General features: G+C 42.4%; 1 protein-coding gene and 1 long non-coding RNA gene across 6 annotated transcripts in view; both read left to right on the top strand.

Annotated features, from left to right (window-relative positions):
- The window catches only part of ADAMTS18 (ADAM metallopeptidase with thrombospondin type 1 motif 18), a 95832-nt gene extending 81351 nt beyond the window's left edge, over window positions 1-14481 (top strand). For all 4 annotated transcript variants that reach the window (XM_083514921.1, XM_083514920.1, XM_083514919.1 and 1 more), the window contains 5 exons: window positions 2747-2951; window positions 5450-5641; window positions 7197-7409; window positions 9273-9420; window positions 13507-14481. In XM_083514921.1, the coding sequence (XP_083371047.1) occupies window positions 2747-2951; window positions 5450-5641; window positions 7197-7409; window positions 9273-9420; window positions 13507-13622 (874 nt within the window). In that variant the 3' untranslated portion in view covers window positions 13623-14481. The remainder of the gene's footprint in view (window positions 1-2746; window positions 2952-5449; window positions 5642-7196; window positions 7410-9272; window positions 9421-13506) is intronic.
- A 2289-nt stretch (window positions 14482-16770) lies between these two features.
- Window positions 16771-26727, top strand: part of LOC310712262 — a 46277-nt gene continuing 36320 nt past the window's right edge. For both annotated transcript variants that reach the window (XR_014528819.1, XR_014528820.1), the window contains exon 1: window positions 16771-16891. This is a non-coding gene — a long non-coding RNA (uncharacterized lncRNA). The remainder of the gene's footprint in view (window positions 16892-26727) is intronic.

Here is a 26727-nt window from a genome sequence, read left to right as displayed (position 1 = left end):
TAGACTTACCTTCTTAGTGAAAGAGATATAAGAAAGAAAGGGAACCACAGATGGGGAAGCTCATCTGTTAACCAAATCTGTCCAATTCAGAGGAGCAAATGAATATATACTGTGTTGGTATCCATAACAGCATCCATTAAAACATTAAAATGTCAATAAAAATTCATTGGTTTCTAGGCACTTCTGTCTTCTTCTGTGCTATTAGAAATATGGGCATTGCTATGGTTGTATGATGATTGTGTTTTCAGAGCTGGGAAGGAATTTTCTCTGCTCTGCATGTTTTGCTTTCCCCATAGCAATTGTCACAACTTTGGCAGTTTAGGCTTTGGGTGGAATCCTTTAGTCTAACATCTGAAGTTGAGGTGAAGTGATGACTCACTTGCTTCTTGAGGCAGCGATAACAGGGTAGCCCATTAGAGGGGTCATGAGGGGAGTCTCTGTCCAAAGCACATGGCAGAAGTGCCATACAGCTCCCCTCAGCAATTTGGGGTGGGACCAGCTGCGTAAACAAGTGTTTTCTGTTGGTTCCACCTTCCCCTAACTGACCCTGACATGTCTCAGACCCCCAGCTGGGAGCTGAGAGGGATACACACCCAGTGCCTATGCCAAGGTTTACCTACACCTGAATTCAATAAAGTTGACGTTATCGTGTCTTTTCCTTCTATGAAGGCCTGCCCCCCCCCCCGGGGGGCAGGAGTGCTGCATCTGGGTATGCAAATATGCACCTATTTGCTGTGCAATTCAATTTGTCCAGTGCACAATTTAATAAGTTTTACATAAACCATAATTTTTCACCCACGGAGTAAAATCTTATGAAGAAGTGTGTGGGTGTTTCCCTCCGTGATGATAATGATGATGATATATCACCACACAAATATACTGCATAAGATCGGAAAGGAAATTATAGCAGAACCACAAGAAGGCAGAGATAAAGTTTAATTGGAGTAACATATCGTGTGACAGCTACTGCAATTTCATTGCCTAGCCCTGAGCCCCAACATTGTCTGAAAACTAATTTGAAGTAACCTCCCCTCACCAAACAATCTGTTTTGCATGTGACTAATCTTCTGCCAAGTGTTATTTCTGTACCCATGGGCTCTACTTCTTGCAGACAGAAAAGTCTTCCATTACGTTTCCTTCAGCTTTCTCCGGTTTGTTTGTATTTGCCTTTTAATTGTGGCTGGCAACTTCTAAAACGTAGCATTTATTTTAATCGCCAGAAAAAGCCACACAAGTAGCTATCATCATTGCATGCCTCAACTCTGACGGGAAACTCTGTGTGCACTTTGAAGATGGGTGTGTGGATCCTAAATGTTGAGTTTGCCTTTAGCTCTGGCTCCACCAATTCTTGATCACTCTGCCTTCCACGCTACCAGTTTCAATGTCTCAGACCATGTACCTGCTAGTCGCAAAGAAAACAAAGCTCCCACGGCTGCCAATGGGAGCTTTCCTCCCATCGTGAGGAAATTCATCTGCTAGTTGGTAGCTTCTAAATCTTCCATACTCTAATTACAGGATGGTTTAATTTAGCAAGATATTTCTTTCTTCCTTTATTTGAAAGATGAGTTGAGATTGTTGAGAGCCTTTGCGGTGTAGTAGCTGTTATGCTGGATTTAGACCCAGGGAGACTCATGTTTTTAATGTTCACTGGATGATACTCAAACACAGGTCAGCGATAGACTAGCCACAGTGACTCATGCATTGGTAACCTCAAGATTCAGTTAATGCAAAGTGCTCCACACAAGGGTGGTTCAAAAGCTGCAGCTAATGCAGGATGTAGTAGTCAGGCTGCTAAGTGCAGCCGCCTACCATGAGCATATAATATCATTTCCAAATGAATTGCAATGGCTACCAGTTGGCTACTGAACCAAATTTAAGATTTTGCTGTTTGGTCTGGGGAGGACCTGCCGTTGCTAGGAGAATGAACAATGGCCAATGTTACTTTCAGATTTGTTCAAATTAGAGTAGATATAGCCTGTGAATAAGGAATTATACAAATGGAGTAAAATTCAAAGCAAAAGAGGAAGGAGGAGAAAGTGTGTGTGGCAGGAGGTGTGTGAAAAGCAGTAATATATGGAGAGAGAGAGAGAGAGAGAGAGAGAGAGAGAGAGAGAGAGAGAGATCAACCCCAATCTATTGGGAATTACCTCAAGTTTAATCAGAAATGTTAACTGCCCAACATGTTTTTGATAATCCTCCTACTGGGGGAGAAATATGACTACTTATAATACTCCAACTGAGGATCAGACTAAATATATGTATTTCTATCTTTCCTGTCATTATAGTTTTTCTCATAATGTTGTATATCAACATCCTTTGAGGCTGTAGCATCCCACACCAAACAATGAATGTATAGGGGATTGCTGCTACTTTCTGGTTCCTTGATGGAACATTTTAGTAGGTGTGTTCACTGAAGAAAGGTACAATCTGTCTCTACACATGTACAAGTGTTTATGTGGAAGAGTGTACACTTGTTGATTTGAGTACAAGTGTACTTGAGTACAGCTCCACTCTTGTGTTCACAGGTGTGCAGATTTTACATTCATTGAACATTACAAGTGAATAATTGTATGAGTATCCAGCTCAACTGTTTGTGTACACAAGTAGACAGATTGTACACTCATTTAATATAACATGTGAACCTCCTAGTAGCTATAATCATAGCTCATATAGAAATGTCTCCTTTGTTTTGAGCTCATTATCTGATTCTTGGCTATCTAGTCAACACATGCATTCTTTCTTGAAGTTGGTCAGCAGGTGAATGGAGTGTTTGCAGCCAGTCTTGTGGTGGAGGGCAACAAAGTCGTCCAATCCAGTGTGTCCAGAAAAAGGCTTTTCAGAAGGAGGACATTGTGGCCCATGCTCTCTGCCCAGTAACCACACCAGCACAAATCCAGGCATGTAACCATCAAGACTGTCCTCCGGAATGGAGTCCTGGCCCATGGTCTCAGGTAATGAAAAGAAAAGGCTAGCATTATTTTGCACTGTATTTATTATAGGTAAGAACATAAGAAGAGCCCTGCTGGATCTCATTCTTCTATAGCATCCTGTTTCTAACAGTGGCCAGGAAAATGCTTCCATGAAGCTCACCAGAAGAGCAATGAAGGCAGTAGCCCTCCCCGCTGCTGTCCCATAGTAATTGGTATTCGTTCACCATAAGGGAAGACCTAACATTAGTTAGTGGGGAACCTTTTACGGCTGGAGGCCAGACCTTTATTTCTTGACTCCTGCTAGGCCAAATTTGACAGATGGGTGAAGTCTGTGCATTTCAGTATCCTGATTGTTGGGACAGTGCTGGGATGTTCAAAATCCCTTTTGCAAACAGCATGGTGCTTTTTAAATATCCGAAACCTGGATCTTCAAAGAACAGCAGGGTGCTGCTTGCAAAAGGGCTCTGTTCTTTGACCTTCTGTTGGGCTTGTTTGCTTTCTCACCAAATCTCCCAAGACAGCACCAAAAGCAAGGTCTCTGAAAATTGATCTTAATTCCTGGACCAGCAAGCATGGAAGTATGTCTAGAGAAGCTATGAAGAAGTACTCCTACATATGTGACCTGCTTTCATGTTGTCAGAGGTGGTTTTAGGATAGCCCAACTGGTTTGGCTGCACTGGGTGCCGCTCCGTAAGTGGCTCCACAATAATGATGTAGAACAGAGCATGAGAGGTGGTAGGGTGCCGAATTTTAGCATCGTACAGGGCACCCCTGAAATGTGAGCATTCAGAGTCTGCCACTGGTGATGTGGATGAGGTCAGTGCACATGCCAGTGGTGGGTGAGGCCAGAGGCAAAAGGGAGAGGAGCAACAAGTGCAAATATGCTTTTTACTGTAGGTTTCTTTCTACACACTCTGTCACAGCCTCTCTATGCTCCAGCCAGACAAGCAGGAGGCATTGTCAGAGTTCAATGACATATTCCAACCAGGGGGGGAAACAACACTCAGGGTGCAAAGCAAGACCATTGAGACATGTGGTCTTGTGAGAATACTGAGGATGGAGGTTTGCATTCAGCTCCTGATCCTCAAGTTGCCCACCTCTGGCTTAAGATGTTCAGTTGGAGTAGAGCGAAGAGGCATTTAGGGAAAGATATTTCTTATCTCATCAGTTTGCATACATTAACCCCCCCACCCCCCACTAATCAGGCGTCCAGTGTAACATGATTATTGATAAATCCAGGATGACTGATGTCTTCTTCTTTTTGCTAAGGTATCATTCCAAGCAGCTGAAAATCCTGGTACAGTTTTTTGTTGTTGTTTTAAAAGCCCTGCACTTAGAAGTAGAGTTGGTAGCCTAGGGCCTCAGGCAAATTCCAATATATGCACACACCCCTGCTTCAGAAAGATGTGGGGTGTCTGAGAGCTTTTATTCTGAAGTGAAACACATATACTTGTAATGTTGCCAAGGGAGACGTATCACAATTTTTTATTTAAGTGAATGTGCTGGTGCAAAAGCATTCTAATCTAGGGATTACACTGTAGCTGTGAGATCGCGAGAAAAAAGACTTTTCTTTGTTCAACAAACATTATGGAAAAGGGATGCATTTATTTTTTCCTGATCATGTTGCCTACCTAATAGTAGTACTGGGTTGTAGTGGTAATACTACTATTAGTAGTATAATTGTGGAGGCCATCTAATGTATCCCCACCTTACTCAATGCAGGATTCAATTACATTCTTCCCTGGCACATGGCTGTCCAGCCTTTGATTAAACATCTCCAGTGGAGGAGAGCCAAACAGCTTTTATCATTATTTTATCTCATAACATTTAGTCAAAATTTATGCAATTTGCACTAATTAGTTTTACTCCTGCCTAATTAGAGAGAGCAATCTAGAATGGCATGTTGCAGTTTCACCCATTGAGAAATGGCTAGCAACAGCTGTTTCCTTTCCTTTCCTTTCCTACTTTGGATTGGGTTCAGGTTCCTGAAGGGTGAGGCCAGTGATCCTTGGCACAGTGTCATCCAAATATGAGTCTCCTAAGAGTATGTTAGGACCCCTTGGGGGCTTGCCATAGTGGTGCTGGTGATTCTATACGGCAACCACTTTTCCCCCAAACAGAAGACAATGACCAACTTCTGAGACATTTCGGGGGGCGGGCAGGTAACAACCAATCCAAACCATGACTGGTAAGAGAGTTTGTGGTGTTTTTATTTGTTTGTTTTAAGAAGAGAGTCAAGGGCAGGTGTCAGTGGTGATATGTCACATGGCACTGGGGCCCTAGCCATTACCCAAACATGTTGGCTGCTGACATGCCCAAGGAGGTGACAATTAAATGAATTACCTGAGCATTGTCTAAAGGCACTTGGGATGGGGTTGAGAACCATTTTGTTTGTTGTCCTACTTTGGCATTTGTTGTTGTTTAGTTGTTTAGTCGTGTCCGACTCTTCGTGACCCCATGGGGCATAGTAGTGTCTATTTAAAGTCTTTAACATCCAACTTTCTCAAATTCCCATAAAGTGTTCCAAAACTTGTGGAAGAGGACTTGCAAAACGTGATGTCGTCTGCAAAAGTGTAGGGACTTCCACACTGAAAATCCTGCCGGAGAATATGTGCAGCAGTCAAACAAAGCCAGAAATGCAGCAGACGTGTGTGTTGGAACGGTGCCCCAAAAATGATCGTCTACAATGGGTGATTTCTGCTTGGAGTGAGGTACAACAACCAACATGCTCTACAGGACTTAGATAGCCAGAGGGTGATATTTGAAAATCAAATGATGTTATATTCAAAGGACTGTCAGGCTTCGTTGGTCAGACAATATCTGTTGTTAATAATGCAAAAGTTAATAATGCCCCTTTGTCGCTGGACTTTATGAAGAGAAGTTTGTCTCCTTGCTTGGAGCTGTGAGGGGAGATAGTTGATGCAGGCCCACCCACTGTGTGGCATGTGGACCTATGGCAGGGATGTATAACCATTAATTTTTTTCAGCCCAAGGGCCACCTTCTGACATTAAAAATGCACAAAATGCTGAAAGAGGAAGTGGGAAAGAGTCACTCTTCCAACGTTTTCCTTCCGCTCTCTTTGTATATTTCAAGGGAGAAAAAGCTAGCCACACTCATCACCTCATGGCCAAGAGACTAGTGGGCTTAGTGGCTTTGTGGGCATCAGAGGAAGACCTGAAGGTTGCCATTGTGCCAATAGGCACTATTTTGATGCCCCCTAGCTTAACTATCCAAATTAAACTCCATTATCCAATCAGTATCTTTTAAATAAATTTTCTGTGTGTACTTTGTTGTCCCCTGTTAGGAATAGTGGTGGTGGTGGGGCATTTGATTCAGTTTGTATTTAAAGGCAAAGTTTCCAAGTCCACATTTTCCAAAACAACATGCAGACCTAAACAAGACATCCTTCAAAATTCACACTTCTTCACATTTTGCAGTGCATTTATGCATCCAAGGAATGCACATGCTTACCTCAGAGATATTGTAGGTTCAGTTTCCAACCACAACAATAAAGTTAGTACTGCAATAAAGTGAGACACACACACACACACACAAATTGTTTGTTTCCCAGTGTGTATTAAAATTATGTTTAGATTATGCTGTGTGAAATACCATTATTATGCCGTTGTTGTTTTAAAAAATGTACATACCTTGATTAACACATACTTTATGGCTAAAAATTCCTAACCATCATCTGAGCCTTCAGCAAGATGTAATCTTTTTGCTCACGGAAGGTCATGCCTCAGCGTTGATGGCTGCTGATGGATCAGGGTGGTGGTTGCTGAAGGTTGGGGTGGCTGTGAAGGTTTCTTAAAATAAGTAGCTTGATGGCTACCCTGAGAAAACATGCTTAGTTTTCCCCCAGGCCTCTCTGGCTACAGAAGTGGGTGGGCTTTAGTCCTAGCCAGTTCCAGTGCGATGGCCAGAAGAGGGGAAGCAGGGTGGGGAACTTCCTTCCCCTGGAAATGGTTGGGCTGCCTGTTGCTGCACCCACATTCTCATAAGGAGCAGCAGGAGCAGGAGGAGGAATAGGGTCCTGCAGCCTCACCACCAACCCAGCAGCAGCAGCAGCTGTTGCTCCTCCAGTCCTTCAATTGGTAAAAAAATGCAATTATCTGCAAAGTGCAATAAAGTGAGGCATGCCTGTATATAAAAATGCATATACTAGTGTAATGTCTGCTTATAAATGCATATATTACATATAAAAATGCATTATATTAGGGGAAGTTGCTGAAAGTGACATATTCTCCCTTTCCTGCCCATAGTGCTCTGCCACCTGTGGCCCAGGTGTGAAGCGGCGAGAAATGCAGTGCAGCGAGAAAAGTATCAGTGGCAAACTGATCACCTTCCCACAGCGCCGTTGCCGAAACCTTATGAAGCCAAACATCGAACTGGAGGAAGGCTGCAACAGAGGAGCATGTCCTCTGCACCATTTATACCACAGGGTGCCAGGGTGGTATTCTTCACCTTGGCAACAGGTGAGAGAAGAGGTTTCATATGGAGATCTAAACCAGTCATTTCTACCATGTTTCATAATGTTTGTTATCACCAAGTGCTTCCCTTTCTCTAGTTTAGGGAAAGGGAACTTTTTTAAGCCTACAGAGGCAAATTAGGCAAACAAAAAAAATATGCATATTTTGCCTTTGCACAGTAGACTAGTTTCTTCAGACTTGCACATCTCTTTCTATCCTCCATCCAGGCAAGCAAGGAAGCATTCTCAGAGTAGAATAGCACATTCCTGTCAGGCAAAAACACTCAAGCAAAGCAGGGCTGGTGTGGAATGTGCCTCAGGAGAGTCCCAAGGGCCACAGATAAAGGTCTAGAGCAGGGGTAGGCAACCTAAGGCCAGGGGACGGATGCAGCCCAATCGCCTTCCAGATCTGGCCTGCGGGCGGTCAGGGAATCAGTGTGTTTTTACATGAGTAGAAAGCGTCCTTTTATTTAAAATGCATCTCTGGGTTATTTGTGGGGCAAAGGAATTTGTTCATATTTCCCCCCAAAATATATTCCAGCCCACCACATGGTCTGAGGGACAGTAGACTGGCCCACGGCTGAAAAAGGTTGCTGACCCCTGGTCTAGAGGCTGCATTTGGCACCTAGACCTGTTCTTCTTCTTTGTTTTCCTGTCCATTGACAGTGTCACTGTGATTTGTACATCACTTAAGGAAGAAGAGGAGAATCAACAGCACCATTTTGGTATAAGTGATTCATTTGTCTGGAAACCGATAAGTGCTTTATATAACAATGTTTCTGCTGCTGCAGCTATGTTGCATTCCACCGTCTTTTCCATACCAATCTTCAGAGGGCTGCACTGTGGTTGAACCATTACAAATCTTTATGCACAATGTCCTTGGGGATCTACAGAGATTGTCTGGAATTCCTTAAATAGTGTGATTGATTACTGGATCAGTCTGTGTTTGTTTCCACAGTCTCTCAAACAAGCTTCTGTATTTTGGAACTTGCTTACTTTGTCAGTGCCATATCCCTAAGACAAGCATTTATTTGATAGCATATACATGCAGCTTTTGAACCTTAAGTTTCATAATCAGATGAAAGTGTCATGGGGACATGATCTTCATGGATAGTGGGGTTTCTTGAAAATAAAATCAGGGTATTTCAACCACACCGGGTCCATCCCCCTTGAGAAGGATAGCAGGCAAATTCCTAATACCTCTTAGCCATCCTGAGGGATTATTCAAAGCCAAGTGGCAAGGGGTCTTGCACAGCATTTAATTAATGTTTTAAACCCTGGTTAAACAAACAGTCAGGAGTTGGGGAAGGAGAAGCTTGCAGACTGCCTACATATGTCCTTCTTCTCCTCACTGCCAGATTCTTCCCCACCTTTGACAGCCTTAGGTTGCTGGGGGGGGAGGGTTTGACCCAGTATGACCTGAAGCAGCCTCAGCCCAACCCAGTCAAACCCCTGGTCAACCCCAGTTGGCCTGGTTTATTTTGAGATCTGGGATTTAGGTGGATCCAGTGCACAGCCTGACTAGAAATACAGACTCAGATGTGTAGACCTATCCAGGAAGAAAGTTCTACAATGCAGGTTGTAACACTGAAATGACCCTACTCCTTGCTACCACCCTTGGGTTTTTCCCTCAACCTTTCAGGGATCAAGCGTCAAATGCATATACTCCTTTGATGGCTTTGTATAGAAAGATCATAGAATCATAGAGTTGGAAGAGACCACAAGGGCCATCGAGTCCAACCCCCTGCCAAGCAGGAAACACCATCAAAAAGATTCATGTGGAAGAAGTGTAAATGGAAAGGAATTCAATGCTTGGAGCTCTGGGGGTCCTCATAGAAGTAAAATCTCTTATCCTTTCTGTCACTTACAGTGCACAGTGACATGCGGTGGAGGAGTGCAGACACGGACTGTCCAGTGCCTTCGTCAGGGTCAACCAGCTGTGGGCTGCCTGCCTCAACAGAAGCCCGCAATGTCAAGAGCCTGCAATACTAATTTCTGCCTTGCCCCTGAGAAGAAAGGTAAAGACTGTCCCACTGTTTAAAGTAAATGTGTAGCAGACTAGATCTCCCAAGCTTTGCCCCTTTCTGAGAGCTGATACATAAAGGCCAGTGAGAACTGAATGGTTGAATTGTTTGACAAGACAATTCTGCCTGAGTAGTTGGCAAAATATGGGTAAAAACATATGGAAGACCTGCAGAACTAGGCATCACCTGTCTATGGTGGTCTATTCCATGCAGGCCTCATGGGAAGTTTCCTTATTCCTGATAAGACTGTCCACCTAACCCAGTGTCATCTACTCTGAGCAGCAACGACCAAGGGATACTGCTCCACCTGACATCAGCCACCTTGCCCTGGCATCTGCCTGCTTACTTACATCCAGCCCAGGAGATGGCACTGGCTGTCATCTTTCCCCTTCCTAGTCTCTGTATTGCCATTAAGTAGCTAGGAGGGTGGGGGCAAACCTAGAATTATTTGGCTCTCTCTGTCATTGACTCTGGCTCTACATGCTCTTGGTCTCTCTGCCTTCCACCCCGCCACTCCCAATGGGACCAACTGCCACTCACAGCAGCTCTCCAAGGATGCAGACAGAGGTCTCTCCCAAGACCTGCTACCTTGTTATTTTAAATGGAGATGCAAAGGATTGAACCTGCGACCATCTGCACAAAAAGCCTGTGTCCTGTTACAGAGTTGGAGTCCCTCCACAAGTCATATAATGAGTCGTTTTCACCTGTGAGGTAGACCTAAATCATTAGAATCAACTGAATCTTGGATAGTCAAAAGGGATGAACGAATAAGTCCTCGCCTGAATTTACTGCTTCCTTATTTTTTCCTACCATTTTTATATAAAAACCCACAAACATAACAACTTATTTTTGCTGAGTTCCAGAGGTTTTTTGGTGTGTGTGTAGATCTCCTCCCCTCCTTGAACTTCCAGGAATGGATCATTCCAAGAAGTTCCTGGGTCTAGTTTCATCCACCTTTATTTTTGCCCAATTAATACCAATAATAATATCCACTTTCTGTCCTGAGACGGTATTTTTTCCATTTCTCTTCCCCTAACTGGATTTCTTGTCCAGTGTCTGTTACTCATTTCACTCCAGTCTCTTCCCTTCCCCCTCCCTGCAGCTGTAGAAGTCCTTCTGATTTTATTGTAACTAGGTCTTCAGGCTCTGGAGATCAATTATTTCTTCACCGTGCTGTAAGTCTCTGTCTCCACCAGCGAACACAGCCAGCTGTGCTGGAACTGTATTGAAGCCAATCACTCTCAATTACCCACCACATAGTTCCAGCCCTGTGAGTCATTGGGGAGAGATCATGAGAAAGAAATGAGCCTTTCAGGGAGAGTTAACATGCTTCCCTAGACAAGCTAGGTCTGCTCCTCTGTTCATTTCCCCCTCTCCTCATTTCCATCACTCAGCAGGGTACTGTAACTCAAAGCTCAGTGGTGGCTGGTGGGGCTGAAAGCCAGAGAGGCCAACAGTAGGTGGAGCCAGAAACAGGTAGAGCTAACTAATTCTTGTTTTGCTCCAATCCCTCTTCCTACTTAATGGTAACACAGAAATGAAAGAGGCGGAAGCTGACAGCCAGTGGCACCTCTTGGGTCTGATGTATGTAAGAAGGCAGACTTACATGAGTAAGAGGGCTGGTAGATAGCAGGAAAACCTGTTCTTTACTGCTGAATCAGAACAAATGGCAATGCAGATTTTCGGTGGATTGCTGTTTGTGCTGATTCAGTGGTAAATAATGGGTTCTCTTGAGGAAAGTGCCAGCAGGGATTTGGGGGGAGGGGGACAAAGGGGCTCAGACATGGAGTTTTAAACTACGGATCTATGCCTAGAAACATGGTACAAAAGGAAGTCTGGATGAGCCCTTAATGAAAACAGTTTTGGATAAGTAGAGATGTTGGATAATTCCAACAGACATAGAAATAGGAAACTACCTATTTTCACTTATTTGTTCCATGTCTGGAATGGAAATCAGTCCAGTGAATACAAACAGTATTTGACTTCGCTGTTGCTTTTAGACTGCAAATGATACATAACTGGTTACCTCTCCCCCCTCCCAATCATTTGCAATGTGTTTACTTTGTAATGAAATGAATGGGGTGGAATAATGTAACACCAATATGATTAATTATAAAAATTACATAAATTAAGTAATTTTGCCACATCAGATGGTGAGATGAATAACGTAGGTTTTGGAAGAAGAACTTCAGTGGAATGGATATGGTGTTGTGTGCAATGAATGCAGGGGAAAACTGAAAAGGATGTATTCTTACATCCCTGTGGGCAAGACAATTGTTTGTTTTTGTCTCCAACACCTAGCCTTATAGGGCAGGCTCATGTGGTCCTTACTGGAACCATGACTTTGACCAATAATTTATGGATTATCCTGAGATCAAAGCCATGACGAGGGAAATCTGTAATAGTCAAGCCTCTTTCTGCCACTGAACTATTCATGTCACAGGAGATCTTTGGGCCAATAGCTGACAACCTGTGTATTATGTCAAGATGTGAGTGATTTTATACAAATGAAAAGAGTCTCTTCTGTGCCATCAGTTTTAAGCCTTTCATCTGAAATAAAAAGGATGCGGATTAAAAGCCATGTCAATTTCCTGTACTATGAACTACTAGTTTTGAGGGCAAACTGGAAGGCTTTCCCATGTTCCAATAATAGCTGAACTCAGCAGTAAATCTTTCCCAAGTTTCACTTATGTTGCTTTAATGCTGCAATTTAAATTGTTAAGGAATGTATTTCTAGAGTAGCAACATGATTCATTGCTATTCACTTTTAGGTAAAGCATTAATCAGTTGCAGCCAAACTACAGAATGCTTCAGCTATGCAATATTTTAAACCAAATGATCTTTGCTTTTTAAAAATGATAGTCTAAAAAAAGGGGGTGGTGTTTCTTTTTTGGAGAATTTGGGCCATACTTCCAGTGCATGGAAGGACTCTTTTCTCCTTCTCTTTCTCCACCCTCTCTTTCAACCAGGCACTCTGCAATGCACTTACTGATGTCTCAGTTTGCTCCTCCTCCTCCTCCTCCTCCTCATTTCCTTTTGTGTCATGTCCTTTAGTTGGGAGCCTGAGGGGCAGGCATTGGCTTGTTTTTCTTTTTACCTGTAAGTTGCTCTAGGGGACTTTTGGTTCAAGAATGGAGTAAAAATAAATATATAATCTGAAATCCTCCTGCACCTCATAGATATTTGTCAGTTTGCGTCCCTCCCAGTGTGCTCCATGACATATGGACTACTCTAACAGATAGTATGCTGTGGCTGCATATTCCATGTTGAGAGAGGAGAAAGCCATTGAATAGATTGGTGTACAGGAGAACTTCATGTAACAAGCATAGCACAATGTGTCCAGCACATTAAGAAGCATGTCTCTAAGCAGATGTTTTGTGGCTTGAGTGGGGACTATTTTTCACACTAAGAGCCACATTCCTTTTTAACCTTAGGGGTTAGGGCCCATTGAACTGAATCTGTAAAGTCAGTCATGACTTAAGTCCCATGGGAACTAAGTGCAACAGTCTCATTCTGGATCAAACTCAATACTATTAGCAAAACTTAATTTGCATACATGTGAAAGAGATTTCTTTGGCTGACTTTCTTGGGCATGAGATGTGCTGAACAAGAGATTCTCCTTATAGGTGTTTTCAGGTATCTGCATTTTGGTGGTTTGTGTTTGGTTTTTGGGTTTTTGTTTTTTGTTTTAGTTAGAAACCCATCCCCTTCCCCACAGCTCTTGACATTCTCAGACAGAAAATGCATGTCCTTGGAGGCAGCTTACATGTATGAAACGAACCAGGTAATAGGAGCATTCATCTCATATTTGCATGAGTTGTATTCCTTCTGAAAAGAAAGCTAGCAGAAATTTACAGGTAAGTATCCAGGCATGCCATGAGTCTTGTATGCTGACTGAAGCTTTTCTGCAATCCCGAGTCTTCAGTGTTAATGCAGATCACATGAACAGAGCACTCATGGGAGCGATTAGATGTCCATGTCATCAACCAGTCCAGGTGCATGAAGTGTCCCTGAGCTTCAGTGTTCCTGAGACATACTACAAAATACTAAATATTCTTGTCTGGAATTTCACCATTGCAGATGATCCTTCTTGTGTGGACTTCTTCACTTGGTGCCATCTGGTCCCCCAGCATGGTGTCTGCAATCACAAATTTTACGGCAAGCAATGCTGCAAATCGTGCACACGGAAGAACTGATGTGAATGGAGTCGGTCCAACACTTCAATGGCAAGAGCCTCCCTTGCAAGATGATGGCAAACTTTTCTAGAAGGTCTTCGAGAACCACAAATGACCAATGGGAGAGACTTGGGTACTGTAGAACAAGATGTTCTATGGTACAGCTTTTAACCAAGGATTAGTACACAAGGACTGGACTTTTTCCAAACAGGGTATTTTTGAATGCTAGCAGATGGAGGCAACTTTTAGCCTTCTTTCTATTTGTCATTAACCCTACTCTGTTAATGGTCATATCGGATCTCCAAAGTGGAGTAGCACAGTCAGAATGGTGCTCATATTCTGCTCAGTGGTATGCACACAGAACCTGCAATGAGGCAATATCATTGTAATACGAAGAGATATGTTGGCTATTTCAATGTTAGTTAGCATAGCCCTTCAAAACAAGCAGAAAACAACTCCAGAGAAATTACGTTGGTGGCTGCTGAGATAATGTGTTGCTGTATATAACATAGGCATTATGTTATTCACAGTAAGCACAATTACTGCACTATCAAGATAAAAGGTGCTTTTCTATTTCACTTGCTGCTGGGAAAGCAAGGCTTATATCATGGTAGAATTTTAGTTTTATTTTGTTCCCCATTTCACTTTGATTAGTAACTCAGTCATGGTTTACTAACCACTTGAGAGGCAGGCACTCCTTGAGATGCCCATCCAAGAGAACAAAACAGGACTTTTCTTTAGAGCATCTTCATTTAGGGCGTTGCTATGTAGTATGAGCAGACTAGCATTTTATTCTTCAAGTAACTCACATTTGCTGTTAGGCATCATTATCATCAGTGCTGAAACAAATGATCACCAGAATCCCAGAATCCCATCGGCATTCTGGCATGCCATGAGTCTTGTATGCTGACTGAAGCTTTTCTGCAATTCAGTTTTGAACACTCACAACTTTTGGAGAACTTGCAGAAACTAGGTCTTTCACCTGCAAAACTTGAGTTTCCAGGCGCTACACCTAGAAAGAAAACTCAGCTGTTGCCAGAAAAGTATAAGTGGTCTGCATGAAATTCATAAACCAGTTTCTGGAAACTCTGAAGTTGCAAAATTAATCTTGGTGAATTCAAACAGGGTTCTAAATTAATATGGTTGTTTTTAGATTATAAAGTCAATAGATAAGAACAAATTGCATGATTCAATTCACTGATCGATGTGTCAGTACAATACAATGCTTTTTGCAAATTGAGTCATTTATTTTCTCTTTGCCACCCCACCATTATTCCCTCATGTAAAATGCCACTCTGGAGGGTTTTCTGGCCTCCTGGAGCCAATGCACAGTTTGTAAACAGGGAAAGCTATTGATGCCTTCTGCATGAACATGTGCATTTGTTCATGTGGGACCCAAGCCTATGATCTGTGTTATTTGTTCTGGGTAGCTAGCCCAGAATAATCAAACACCAACACAATTTATTTTTTGCAGTGGTGCTGATATTTGTACGCTCACAATCCAATGGAACCAGGGCACACAATATCTTGGATGCCCAAACTGCAAACATTTGGAGGACCAAACTATCACCTCTCTCTCTTTACCAAAACTGAGACAACTAAAGAAAGATTGTAACCTAATGATTTTTTCTGAGGAATGGCTAAAAATGACATTTCCCTCTGTTTCTACCCAATTCCACAGTTTCATTTGATGAATGTAGTTCAGCTTCACTGATCCAAACTAAAAGTAGCCCCATCAGCACCAATGCAGACAGTGGTCAGTTAAAAATAGGAGTTGCTTTTGCAAATGCTTAAATGAAACAAAACAAAATACATGCCTTCTCTGTGATATGCTTAAGAAATGATTATTGGAACCATATCTTGGCTTCTAAATTCTCCATGTCTTGAATATTGAACGTTGTAAACTTATACTTTCTAGGGGACATTTTCCTCCCTCGGCAAACTTTTGTTCTAAAAATGTGTCATTTTTTATTATTTGATGTAAAAATATTAATTTATTAATGCATAGCTCTCCCCTCTTTTTATTTTCTCACTTGCTTCCCAAGTAAGTGGCAGCAACAGCAAAATAGTGTTACATAGAAGTATGGATTATGGTGTAAAAAAAAAGAAGCGCAAAGTATAAAGTGTACTATTTAATTATTTTATAAGTTTTATAAGAAAAATACTCTAACTGTTTCATTATGTTTGGTACACATACACGTTTTGAATAAAACATGGAAGCTTGATGTACATTCAGAGCAATGTGAATGACATTTCTGTTTCTGCATGCTTTTACAACTGCTGCCTTGAACATTCTCATGCCTGGCATATAATTTTGATATCCTGGTTTACTGTAGCAATATGCACCAACATTTAAAGGCTATGTTGATATATAGAAAGCTTCATTTTAGGCCTGATAGCTGCCTCATACCCTCCAACATATCTCTGATGAAAATAGGGATGCCCTATTCAACAACGACATTATTATACCCCACCCATCTGACTAGGTTGCATCTGGGTAGCTTCCAACATATATAAAAACATAATAAAACATTAAACATTAAAAAACTTTCCCTATACAGAGCTGCCTTCTGATGTCTTCTAAAGGTTGTGTAGTTACTTATCTCCTTGGCTTGAGGGTTGCTTAACTCCATACCTTCCAACATCTTTCTGATGAAAATAGGGAAATCTTCAGGAAAAGTGGGACATTCTGGGATCAAATCAGAAATTGGGATGGCTTCTGTAAACCTGGGACGCTCTGGAAAATATATAATTCTTTAAAGAGGTCATGAACCCAGTCATGCAAAGCTGGTAACAGGCCTAGGCCAGAAGGGAAATGTAGGCTCTATTTCAATCATCTTTACCAAAGATCTCCCTTTGCCTCTACCAGGGGGACTTGGAGTAGGCCCTTTCAAAAAGGTAGGTGCATGCCAATTGTCCTACCTGCCCCCCAGCCTCTGTTCTAGCCTGGTCATGCAGGATAATTGTGTATTGGTATTATAGATGCACTGTTTCTGGATAACGAAAAGCAGATTATTTCCAACATAATACCGTGTGGATCCACATTCTTTTGCAGTGCAAGGGCTGTAGGTGAAATGGAGATTAGAATGGGGATTGCATTTAGAATCTTGAAAAGCTCCAAATTCTTGGAAGCAACTCAAGCCAAGCTTTTTCAGATTCCTTAATGCTACAATAAAACAGCCCACAATCTCAGATGTCAGGCTCTCAGTTCATCCATGCTGTTCTAGTTTCAGGTTTGGGACACCCATTGAAGGAACTGGAAATTTATTCTGGATGTCGGACAACAAGAGGTATTAAATAGCCAGATGAGAAGGAGGGAGGCTAGGCGACAATGAGAAGGGACAGTGTATGAGTGGGAATGTCAGTGTATTCCAATGAATACACAAATGGGGGAAGAAATTTACAATGTTCATTTATTCATCCCATGTCCAGAGTGGACATTAATCCAGTGAATATGATTGGTATTTACTGCTGGTGCTTTCAGGCCTCAGAAAATACATAATTGATTACATTTTCCCTCATTTGCTGGTGATAATGGATTTGTAGTACTCTCCATTGAGAATCCAGGGTTCATGAAGCATTGCTGCCCCCATACCCTCAACCCCTGTCATACAAGCGCCACATAACCCAAATTTAAGGACTAGGAGGTATAATAATAGTTGATATATTAGAAAAACGCTCTTATTTGGGACATGAGTCAAAGCTTTGAAGTTTGCAATTTGTTGGGTCTATTGGAGCTGTCGAAGACCAAAGACTTCTCTTTGTACATTGTTGGCTATCTCTTTAATGCATCACAAGACAAGAGAAAACCCATCCCTGAAAATAGAGGATTTGCATATAATTGGCATCTGCTAATTTATATGTCTAGAGGCAAATGTAGAATAATTACTATAATCTAAGTAGAAACACAGTCTCACCATAGCAGGGAAGGCTGCAACCAGATGACCTGTGTCCCTGACCAGGTGTTGACTGTGGACTAGCAACTACAAGGACCCTGTTCTCCCTTCTTGTGGTTCTTTATATTTAAACTGGTCTTGGAATGGACCGCCCTTCAAACAGAGGGCTGTCCTAATAAAGCTGGACACATAGTAGCCTTACTTTCTTTACAGGTGGAGAACATTTTCAGCCTAAGAGCCACATTTCCTTTTGGCCAACCTTCTGGGGGCCACCTGCTGGTGGTGGATGAGGTATGAGGAAAAGGTCAGCAGAGCAAAAAAAAATGTTTATCTTTGTACAGCAGACTCATTTATACTCACACTCACATACCCTTCTTTAGTCTCCATCCAAAAAATAAAAAAGACATTATCAGAGTTCAAGGACGCAGACTAGCCAGGCAAAAAACAGCTGAGGAAGGTGCAAAGCAGGGCTGATGAGGGATGTGGCTTAGAAGGGCATGTCACCAAGCAGAGTGTTTCAAGGGCCAGATAGAGAGAACTTGGGGGCCACATTTGACCCCTGTGCTTGAGGTTCTCCAACTGTGCTTTGCATATCAAAACTGTTTATATTCCAGCCCATATTTTGTGGTTTTGCATCATTACAGGAGGGGCCTGTTCCTGTCTTCTCACCAGTGGTACTGACAGGGCAGGACTGTAGGGTAAATTTCTAGTGCTCCACTCAGCAGACTGAGCAGAAGGTTTCCCTAGGCACAGCAGAGCTGACTCACCATATTTTAAAGTAGGTGCAGTAATACACATTACCATCTAAAGAGCTCCCCACCCTAAGACCATGAAGTCCAGAGTCTAAAATTACCTAACGGCACCACTGCTTCTCTCCAGCCACAGAAAGCCCTTCCCAAGCTTTGCTTCTGGTTGAACATTTTGTTTCTTGACCCAAGAACATTCTCAGGAAGCCACAGTTCTGGAAAGTCCTGCCCTTATTTTCCCTTCCTTGTTTAGCCTCCCACCACGTTGGTATATACGCAGAGGACTTTGTTCTATTGCATTCAATTGAAAGGTTATAATTTGGACTAAAGAAAAATGGCAATGTGAACTAAACAAATTCAAACAATTTCACTAATCAGGGTTGCTTATCTAACTTTTCAAAGGGGTTTTTTCTCCCAATGTTCCATCCCACTATGTGCAATTAGGCTAAAATAGTAGAAATGAACTGTTTAGCTTTCCCATATCATATTGTGTAGTCTAAGTTGATGGTAAAACAGTAATCACAAAAAAACTTCAGATTTGGTTACCATTACAGCCAAAGTAAAGGTAATACTAATTGCGTGGATAAGAACATATGAAGGCCCATCTAGTTTATTATTTATTCTCTTCTCACAGTGGCCAGCCAGATGCCAGTGGGAAAACCTCAAGCAGGACATGAATTCAATAGCCGCCTTCTCACCTGTGATTCCCAGCAACTGGTATTCAGAAGCATATTGTCTCTGAGGGTGTGTTGTTATGGACAGATAGATATGGATGGAGTAGGAAGAAATTGGATAGTTTTTCCCTCATCTTAATTATTGCCAATAAGATAGTAAGAAGAGCCCTGCTGGATGAGGCCAAAGACCCACTCTGTTCTCACAGTGGTCAACCAGATGCTTATGGGAAGTTCACAAGCAGAACCTGAGCGCAACAGCACTCTCCCCATTTACAGTCCCTAACAACTGGGATTCAGAGGGATACTGCCTCCGTCAGCAAAGGTCAAACATAACTATCATGACTAGAAACCTCTAATACCCTCCATGAATTTGTCTCATCTCTTTTTAAAGCTAGCCAAATTGGTGGCCACTTCAACTTCCGGGGGGGGGGGGGGGTCCACAACTATGTGCTGCATGAAGAAGTACTTTTTAAGGAAATGTGTCCTGAATCTTCCAGCATACAGCTTCATTGGCTGTTCCTGAGTTCTATTATTTTGTTTGAGAGACGGAAAAATACCTTCTCAATCCACACCATGAATAATTTTGTACACATCTATCGTGTCCCCTCCTTACCTTTTCTATATAAAGGAGTTCTTCATAAAGGAGTTGCTCTAGCCAGTTAATCATTTTGTTGCCCTTTGCTGGACCTTTTCCAGCTCTACAATATCCTTCTTCAGGTGAGGTGACTAGTAGTGTGGCACCTGATCTACGAGCCTGTAGGATTTTGAGATGCATTTTTTTTTTAAAAAAAGAAGGGGTAGGGGTGGACATAGGAGTCACAGACCAGGTACTCCATCCCTTGACATGAGTGAAGTCTCGTCACATTAGAGAATTTCCATCAAATTTTTCCCTGCATGCATACTGCTTCTTGCTTACAACATGTCCTTTTGAAGGCTAACATTTTCATTAAAAGGATGTTTCAAGGAGGGAAATGTATATTACGTTTCTTACATGGAAATTGGAGTTCCTCATAAGCCCAAAGAAAAACAAGTCATAGTCAGGGAGAACCACATCCCATAAAAGAAATGAGACAACCACAATGAAATGAAATGAAGCCCCACAAAGGAGGTGAGTGGTTTGGCTCGAAGACGATGAAAAGGGCACATCTGGTGAACTGATGACTCTCCATGAAAGGAACATAGAATGATGCTTGTATTGCATGGTAAAATTATCTGGCTGGCAAGTGGCCTTTAAGGCAAGACCGCTGGGTTATTAGACAGTTTGTTCCATTATCTGTGGCTGTGTGCTGTGATTACTTGCCACCTCTTGTGAGGTTGGTCATCCAAAATGTAATGCTTCAGGGATTCACACTGATAAGTCAATAGGAATATTTCATGAATATCACTGCCAGCTGGGAAACAGAGTAATATTTGGGGAAAGGAATCTGATTATAAATGGGTCAGAGGACTCTAGGAAATAGCATCATGGGCTGGAAGGTGCCTGCTGGTCATAAGTTGTGAGGAGGAGATACATTCCCTGGATTCAGAGAATTCATAAATCACTCTATAAATTTAGCATCAGTTACTAAATTCTTATCAGTTTTGTTCAGGCATGATCACACTGCCAACTCTCATCATCTTTAAGGGGCATTTAAGAAATGCAGGAAGCTGTCTTATATTGAATCAGATCATTGGCCTATCTAGTTCAGCTTTATGTACACTGACTAGCAGTGACTGTTCAAAGTCTGAGATAGGAAACGTGCAGCCTTACCTGGAAATGCTAGGGATTGAACCAAGGATCCCTCCATTTAAGGCAGATGCTTCCCCACTAGGCCATTCAGTAACCTCTAGGGCCAGATGATCCTAAGTGCTCTTCTACCCTAGCAGAAGGTATTGATCACTGTGACTCCAAAGCTCAACAAGAAGTGACCTGACCATGGCAAAGGACAGGTTGTAAAATCCTGTGCTTTCAGAAAACTATCATGTCTAGATAAGGCAAAGGTAAAGGAGACCCCTGACCATTAGGTCCAGTCGTGGCTGACTCTGGGGTTGCAGCGCTCATCTCGCTTTACTGGCCAAGGGAGCCAGCGTACAGCTTCCAGGTCATGTGGCCAGCATGACTAAGCTGCTTCTGGCGAACCAGAGCAGCGCACAGAAACGCCATTTACCTTCCTGCCGGAGTGGTACCTATTTATCTACTTGCACTTTGTCATGCTTTCAAACTGCTCGGATGGCAGAAACAGGGACCGAGCAACGGGAGCTCACCCCATCACAGGGATTCAAATTGCTGACCTTCTGATCGGCAAGTCCTAGGCTCTGTGGTTTAACCCACAGCACCACCCACGTCCCATGTCTAGATAGAGAAGACCAATTCTAGAGTGTGCTTTGCTATATGAGTTGGGCCAATGATATGTTGGGACAATCCTATGGGCATCATGGCCTCCACAAAGCTGTTGTGGAGTTGTTGTGGATTGAGTGGTCCTGAAATGGTTATGAAGATCTGCCAGGGCAATAAAATTTAGTTTGGCTTTTATCACAAACAACCCCATCAAGCTGAGCATCCTGTTCTCACAGTGGTCAACCAACCTATAGAAAGCCAGTAAACAAGATCTGAGTGCGACAATTTTCTCCCCACTTGGGGTTCCCAGCAACTGATATGCAGAGACATACTGCCTCCAATTCCGAACATGCTTGTGTGTGGTATCTTATCAATGTGCAAACACTGGATAAAGACCCTTGATGTGATCATGCATGGAATCACATCACGTGAATTAACCCTAATATGCAGAATTCCCCAGACTGCCCTCTCCATGATTATTTGTGCATTTAGCATTCAAAGCAATCATTCTAAGAGCACAACTGCAGCTCCAAGGAGCATCTCATCTCAAGATACGAACCAGCAAGCTGTGTTTTTAGCAGCTGACACTGCACACGTGTGGAGCGGACAGTGACTGGTATTTTTAAAAACAAATTGTCATGTTGCTTTTGCCCAAGCATCATTGGTATCATTATTGAAACCCACCAGTATTTAGTGGAAGTGCCACTGCTACACTCAAAACCACGCCCAGAGTCTCAGATTTCTTAAATATAGTTGTGCTCAAAGAGTTCCTCTCACCACTTTGTTGGAGTTGGCTTCTTCTCTCCATTCCTAAAGTACTTTTAAAACACACACAGACACACACCAAAATTACATATCTATCAATGTGGCAAGTTATTTTTAAAGTTTCCAAGGATCTACTTCCTCAAGTAGATCACTTTTTCTTCTTGAGAGATGTTAACATCACACTGAGCTCTGTCTCCAACTCTGAACCCTGGAACTGCAGGACTGAAAAAGCTCAAAGGGCTTCAGTTCCTGCCATCCACAAAGGGGGTGGCAGCAAACTAACCAGACTGCCGGGCTCCCCCAATACTAGCTAGCCAACAATTATTATTTTTTAAAAAAAAGCTTGGATATGGGCAAGTGGTTAGTCACAAGAAGGGTTGTGAATGTCTCCATCTGAAACCCTAGAGAGCCACTGCTGGTCAGTGCTGAAAATGCTTGGTGAGATGGAATAATGATTTCACTCAGTTCAGGGCAGCTAAAAGGAGAAAGCTAGAACTAATTGATAACTTTCTGTTTTCTTGCATGTTTTTAATTGAAACCTATGTTGTTTGCTTTGCATATAAACATTTTAAAAAACAGTGAAATGCATTAATGAGATATAGTTTCCTGCAAACAACCTTCCAGAATTAGACTTCTTTTTTAAAAAATGTCTCCATGAAAAATTCACCAGCCTTTTAGTGCAAATTTCTCATAATGTACGCATGCTTCTATGCAATTTTCATTTTAAAAACATTTTTGTAAAGCAGCTTCCCCTAATAATCGTGCTTTTTAAAATGCTATTTTCACCAAAGAATCATATAATCTTAGAGTTGGAAGGGACCCAATGGTCATCTAGTCCAACCCTTGCAATGCAGGAATCTCAGCTAAAGCATCCATGACAGATGGCCATCCAACCTCTGCTTAAAAACTTCCAAGGAAGCAGAGTCCACAACCTCCTGAGGGAGACTGTTCCACTGTGGAGCAGCTCTTATTGTCAGAAAGTTTTCCCGTATGTCTTGTCAGAATCTTCTCTTTTGCAGCTTGAAACCATTGGTTCAAGTCCTATCTTCCATAGAAATAAGTGCTTTTTTATGCACACTTAACCCAATGTATGTATTTTTGAACACATTACTGCATTCCTAAATTTGGAACAGTGCACATTTTGAGGAATGGCCCCGTTTTGGTTAGCATACAGTTTCATAACTTGTGAATTAGGTAGGTTTGCCTTTAGATGTGAATTGAATTGAAGTTTCCCTCCATCTCTACTCACAAATACCCTTTGGCCACAACAAAAGCAAGATAAGCACTCCAGAAACTCTCAAACTTGCCCATCAGAATTTCTCCAAAATGTTGTCTCTACTTTAATAAGGAAATAAAATACATTTGAAAACTATCAAAGGAGAGAGAACAGTGAAAGGGGGGGGGGATTATCTGCAGAACAGTAGATTTCATGCTCTGTCTATGGCTGATAATATAATGTGCTTTCCTCCCAAAACTGTCTGCTTAAGACAGCTTCCCCTGATTTTGATATGGTATAAGTTCTCTTTCCCTGAGCTGAAGTGAGAGAACAGCTAAGGAAGTTTGTTATTCTTGGGGGCTGGCTTTTATACATGTCTCTTCTTGATTTTTGTCATGACATTTTCTGAACCAATTGTTGATTGGAACCAGGCCAGTTTTTTTCTGACAAAAAAATCTTTTAAAAAAACTCCCTTCTCTGAAATTAATGCTTTTCATGATAACATACATACAAACCTAGCTGATCATAGCTATTTCAGTTGTTACTCAGTGCTTTAAACAAGCTTTAACCATTGATAAATTTTGCATTTCTTTGTACATCAAAATGATAAGGGAAGAAACTTTGACACAGTCTTTTAATTCCTCATTTAGCCCCCAGTTTATCCCCTCATCAGAATGTTCTTCTTCAAATAGCATTGATCACCAAGCAATCCTGCAATAGTTCATTCTGACAGAAAAACTCCACTGATGAAAATGTGGGGCTCGGGAACGATTCTGCCACTGGCTTTTGAACCACAGTCTACATAAAAGAGGTTCCTCTCTGTTTACAACTTAGCTGCCTGTGGACAAACGCCAGCTCCCTTGGCCTGAAGTGAGATGAGTGTCGCACCCCATAGTTGCCTTTGACTGGACTTAACTGTCCAGGGGTCCTTTACCTTTTTAAAACTTAGAAGTCATCTGTAATGAAGAAGTAAGGGAGAAGGGAAACTGAGAATGCATGTTATGATTATTTGGGGGGAAACAAATTCCCCTTGGGTCCCCTGAGGATTATCTAGTCCAACCCCCTGTAATGCAGGAGTTGCAGATTTAGGCAAGAGAGGCAGATTTAGGCAAGTGTGACTGTTGCATTGGGCATGGAGCCTTGGGGTGCTGCAAGTACAGGGCCGTCTTTACCTGGGGTGCAAGGGGTGCAGGGCACCCGGGCACCAAATTCTGGGGGGGCGTCAGGTGCCCACTGCTGAAGCTGCCTAAGTGTATTGTATTGAGCTGCTATGTGGCAGCGGGGTCAGCGGCACCTTTGACACGACTGATCTTGCGCCGCCTGCCTGCTAATGCTGCTGCAGGGAGAGCTCTCTGGAAAGTCTCGCTCACCAAAGCCAGGAGGAGGAGGGGGGGTGACAGGAAAAAGGGAGAGACAGACAGAAAGAGAATGCACCTATCTAGCGACGGGAGTACGCACAGGCTCCGGAACCTTCCCAAGAAGAACTCGTATATGCGCGCTCGCAAGGGCCCTCCCAGCTCCTATAGAAATAAGGTTCCTCCCACAATGAAAGGCTGCCCACGATGGCTCTCCCACGCACACAATGCCCACCTGTCTCATCTTTCAGACACCTCCCTACGACTGTAAGCGCATGCGTGGAGTCTTTACACCGATTCCCAATGTGTTCTTTGTCTACTTTAGAAAAGCTGGTTTTAAACAAAACACACACACACACACAAACTCCTTTTGGAGCCGTGCAGGTGTGAGCACTATTTAACAAAAGATAATAGTGACATAAGGCATAATAAAAGTTAATTTGGGGACTAAACTACATTTGGGGGTGCTGGGCGGATCTTTGCACCCCGGAGGCACATATGCTAAAGACGGCTCTGTACAAGTATGATGTAGAATGAAAGGCAAGAGATGAGGGGCACCAAAGGTTGGCATCACACAGGGCACCATGGAAATATGAGATCCCATTGACTAAAGCATCCATGGCAGACCTCTGCTTAAAAACCTCCAAGGAAGGAGAGTCCACAATCTCCCGAAGGAGTCCATTCCAAGAGCTGTTGAACAGCTCTTACTGCCAGACAGATCTTCCTGATGTTTAGTCGGAATCTCCTGTCACAGGCTTGTGACAGCCCTTTAAATATTGGAAGACAGCTCCCTCAACCATCTCTCATAAGGCTTGGTTTCCAGACCCTTGATAATCTTGGTTACCTTCCTCTGCACATGTTCCAATTTGTCAATACCCTTCTTAAATTGTGGCACACAGTATTCCAGGTGTAGTCCGACCAAGGCAGAATAGAGTGGTACTCTTACTTCCCTTAATCTGGACACTATATTCTGTTGATGTAGCCTATAATAGCATTTGTGGGTTTTTTGCTGCTACATCTCATCGTTGACTCATGTTAAGCTTGTGATCTTCTAAGACCCCTATATCATTTTCACATGTACTACTAGCAACCTAGGTGTCCCACATCTTATAATTGTGCAGCTTGTTATTCTTGCCAATGTGTGGAACCTTACATTTGTTCCTATTGAAGTTCATTTGTTAGTTTGGGCCCAGTTCTCCAATATGTGAAGGTCATATTGAATCACAATTCTGAGTTTTACAACATTAGCTACATTAGCTACCCCCACCCCACCCCGGTTTCATAGAATCATAGAATCATAGAGTTGGAAGAGACCACAAGGGCCATTGAGTCCAACCCCCTGCCAAGCAGGAAACACCATCAGAGCACTCCTGACATGGTTGTCAAGCCTCTGCTTAAAGACCTCCAAAGAAGGAGACTCCACCACACTCCTTGGCAGCAAATTACACTGTCGAACAGCTCTTACTGTCAGGAAGTTCTTCCTAATGTTTAGGTGGAATCTTCTTTCTTGTAGTTTGGATCCATTGCTCCGCGTCTGCTTCTCTGGAGCAGCAGAAAACAACCTTTCTCCCTCCTCTATGTGACATCCTTTGGTTTGGTATCTTCTGCAAATTGAATGAGAATTCCCTCAGTTCCTTCATCCAGGAAATTTATAAAGATGTTTAAGAACAGGCCTTGGCCCAAACCCTGCAGCACCCCATCTGTCACTTTTTTCCAGGATGACAAGGAACCATTAGTGAGCATTCTTGGGGTTCGGTCAGTTAACCAGCTACAAATCCACCTGTTATCTCATCCAGCCCACATTTTACCAACTTCTTCACAAGAATATCATGGGAGACTTTGTCAACAGAATAACCTAATTTTCCTTGATCTTCCAGGAGACTTTCAAGCCAAGAACAGTGGTTTTCATAAGCACTGGACCACATTTTTGTGACATTCAAAATTGAAAGTTCTCTCCCCAGCCTCTGGCTTAAAGGCAGGAAACAAATTTGCCCACTGGCAATTTCTGCTCCCATTTCTATTTTTGTTTGAATACTCTGACATCCTTAATTATGATTTTCTGGGTGTTTTAATTGTTATTTTCTAGTGATTTCTAAATTTAAAGCAGTAAATCCTAAATTTAAAGCAGTCTAAATTTAAAGCAGTTTTTGAAATATA

The sequence above is a fragment of the Podarcis liolepis genome (genome assembly GCF_965112155.1).
Source record: "Podarcis liolepis genome assembly, chromosome: 7".
NCBI lineage: Eukaryota > Metazoa > Chordata > Lepidosauria > Squamata > Lacertidae > Podarcis > Podarcis liolepis.
The sequence above is the reverse complement of the archived record's forward strand: the minus strand, read 5'-3'. Positions and strand labels throughout refer to the sequence as shown.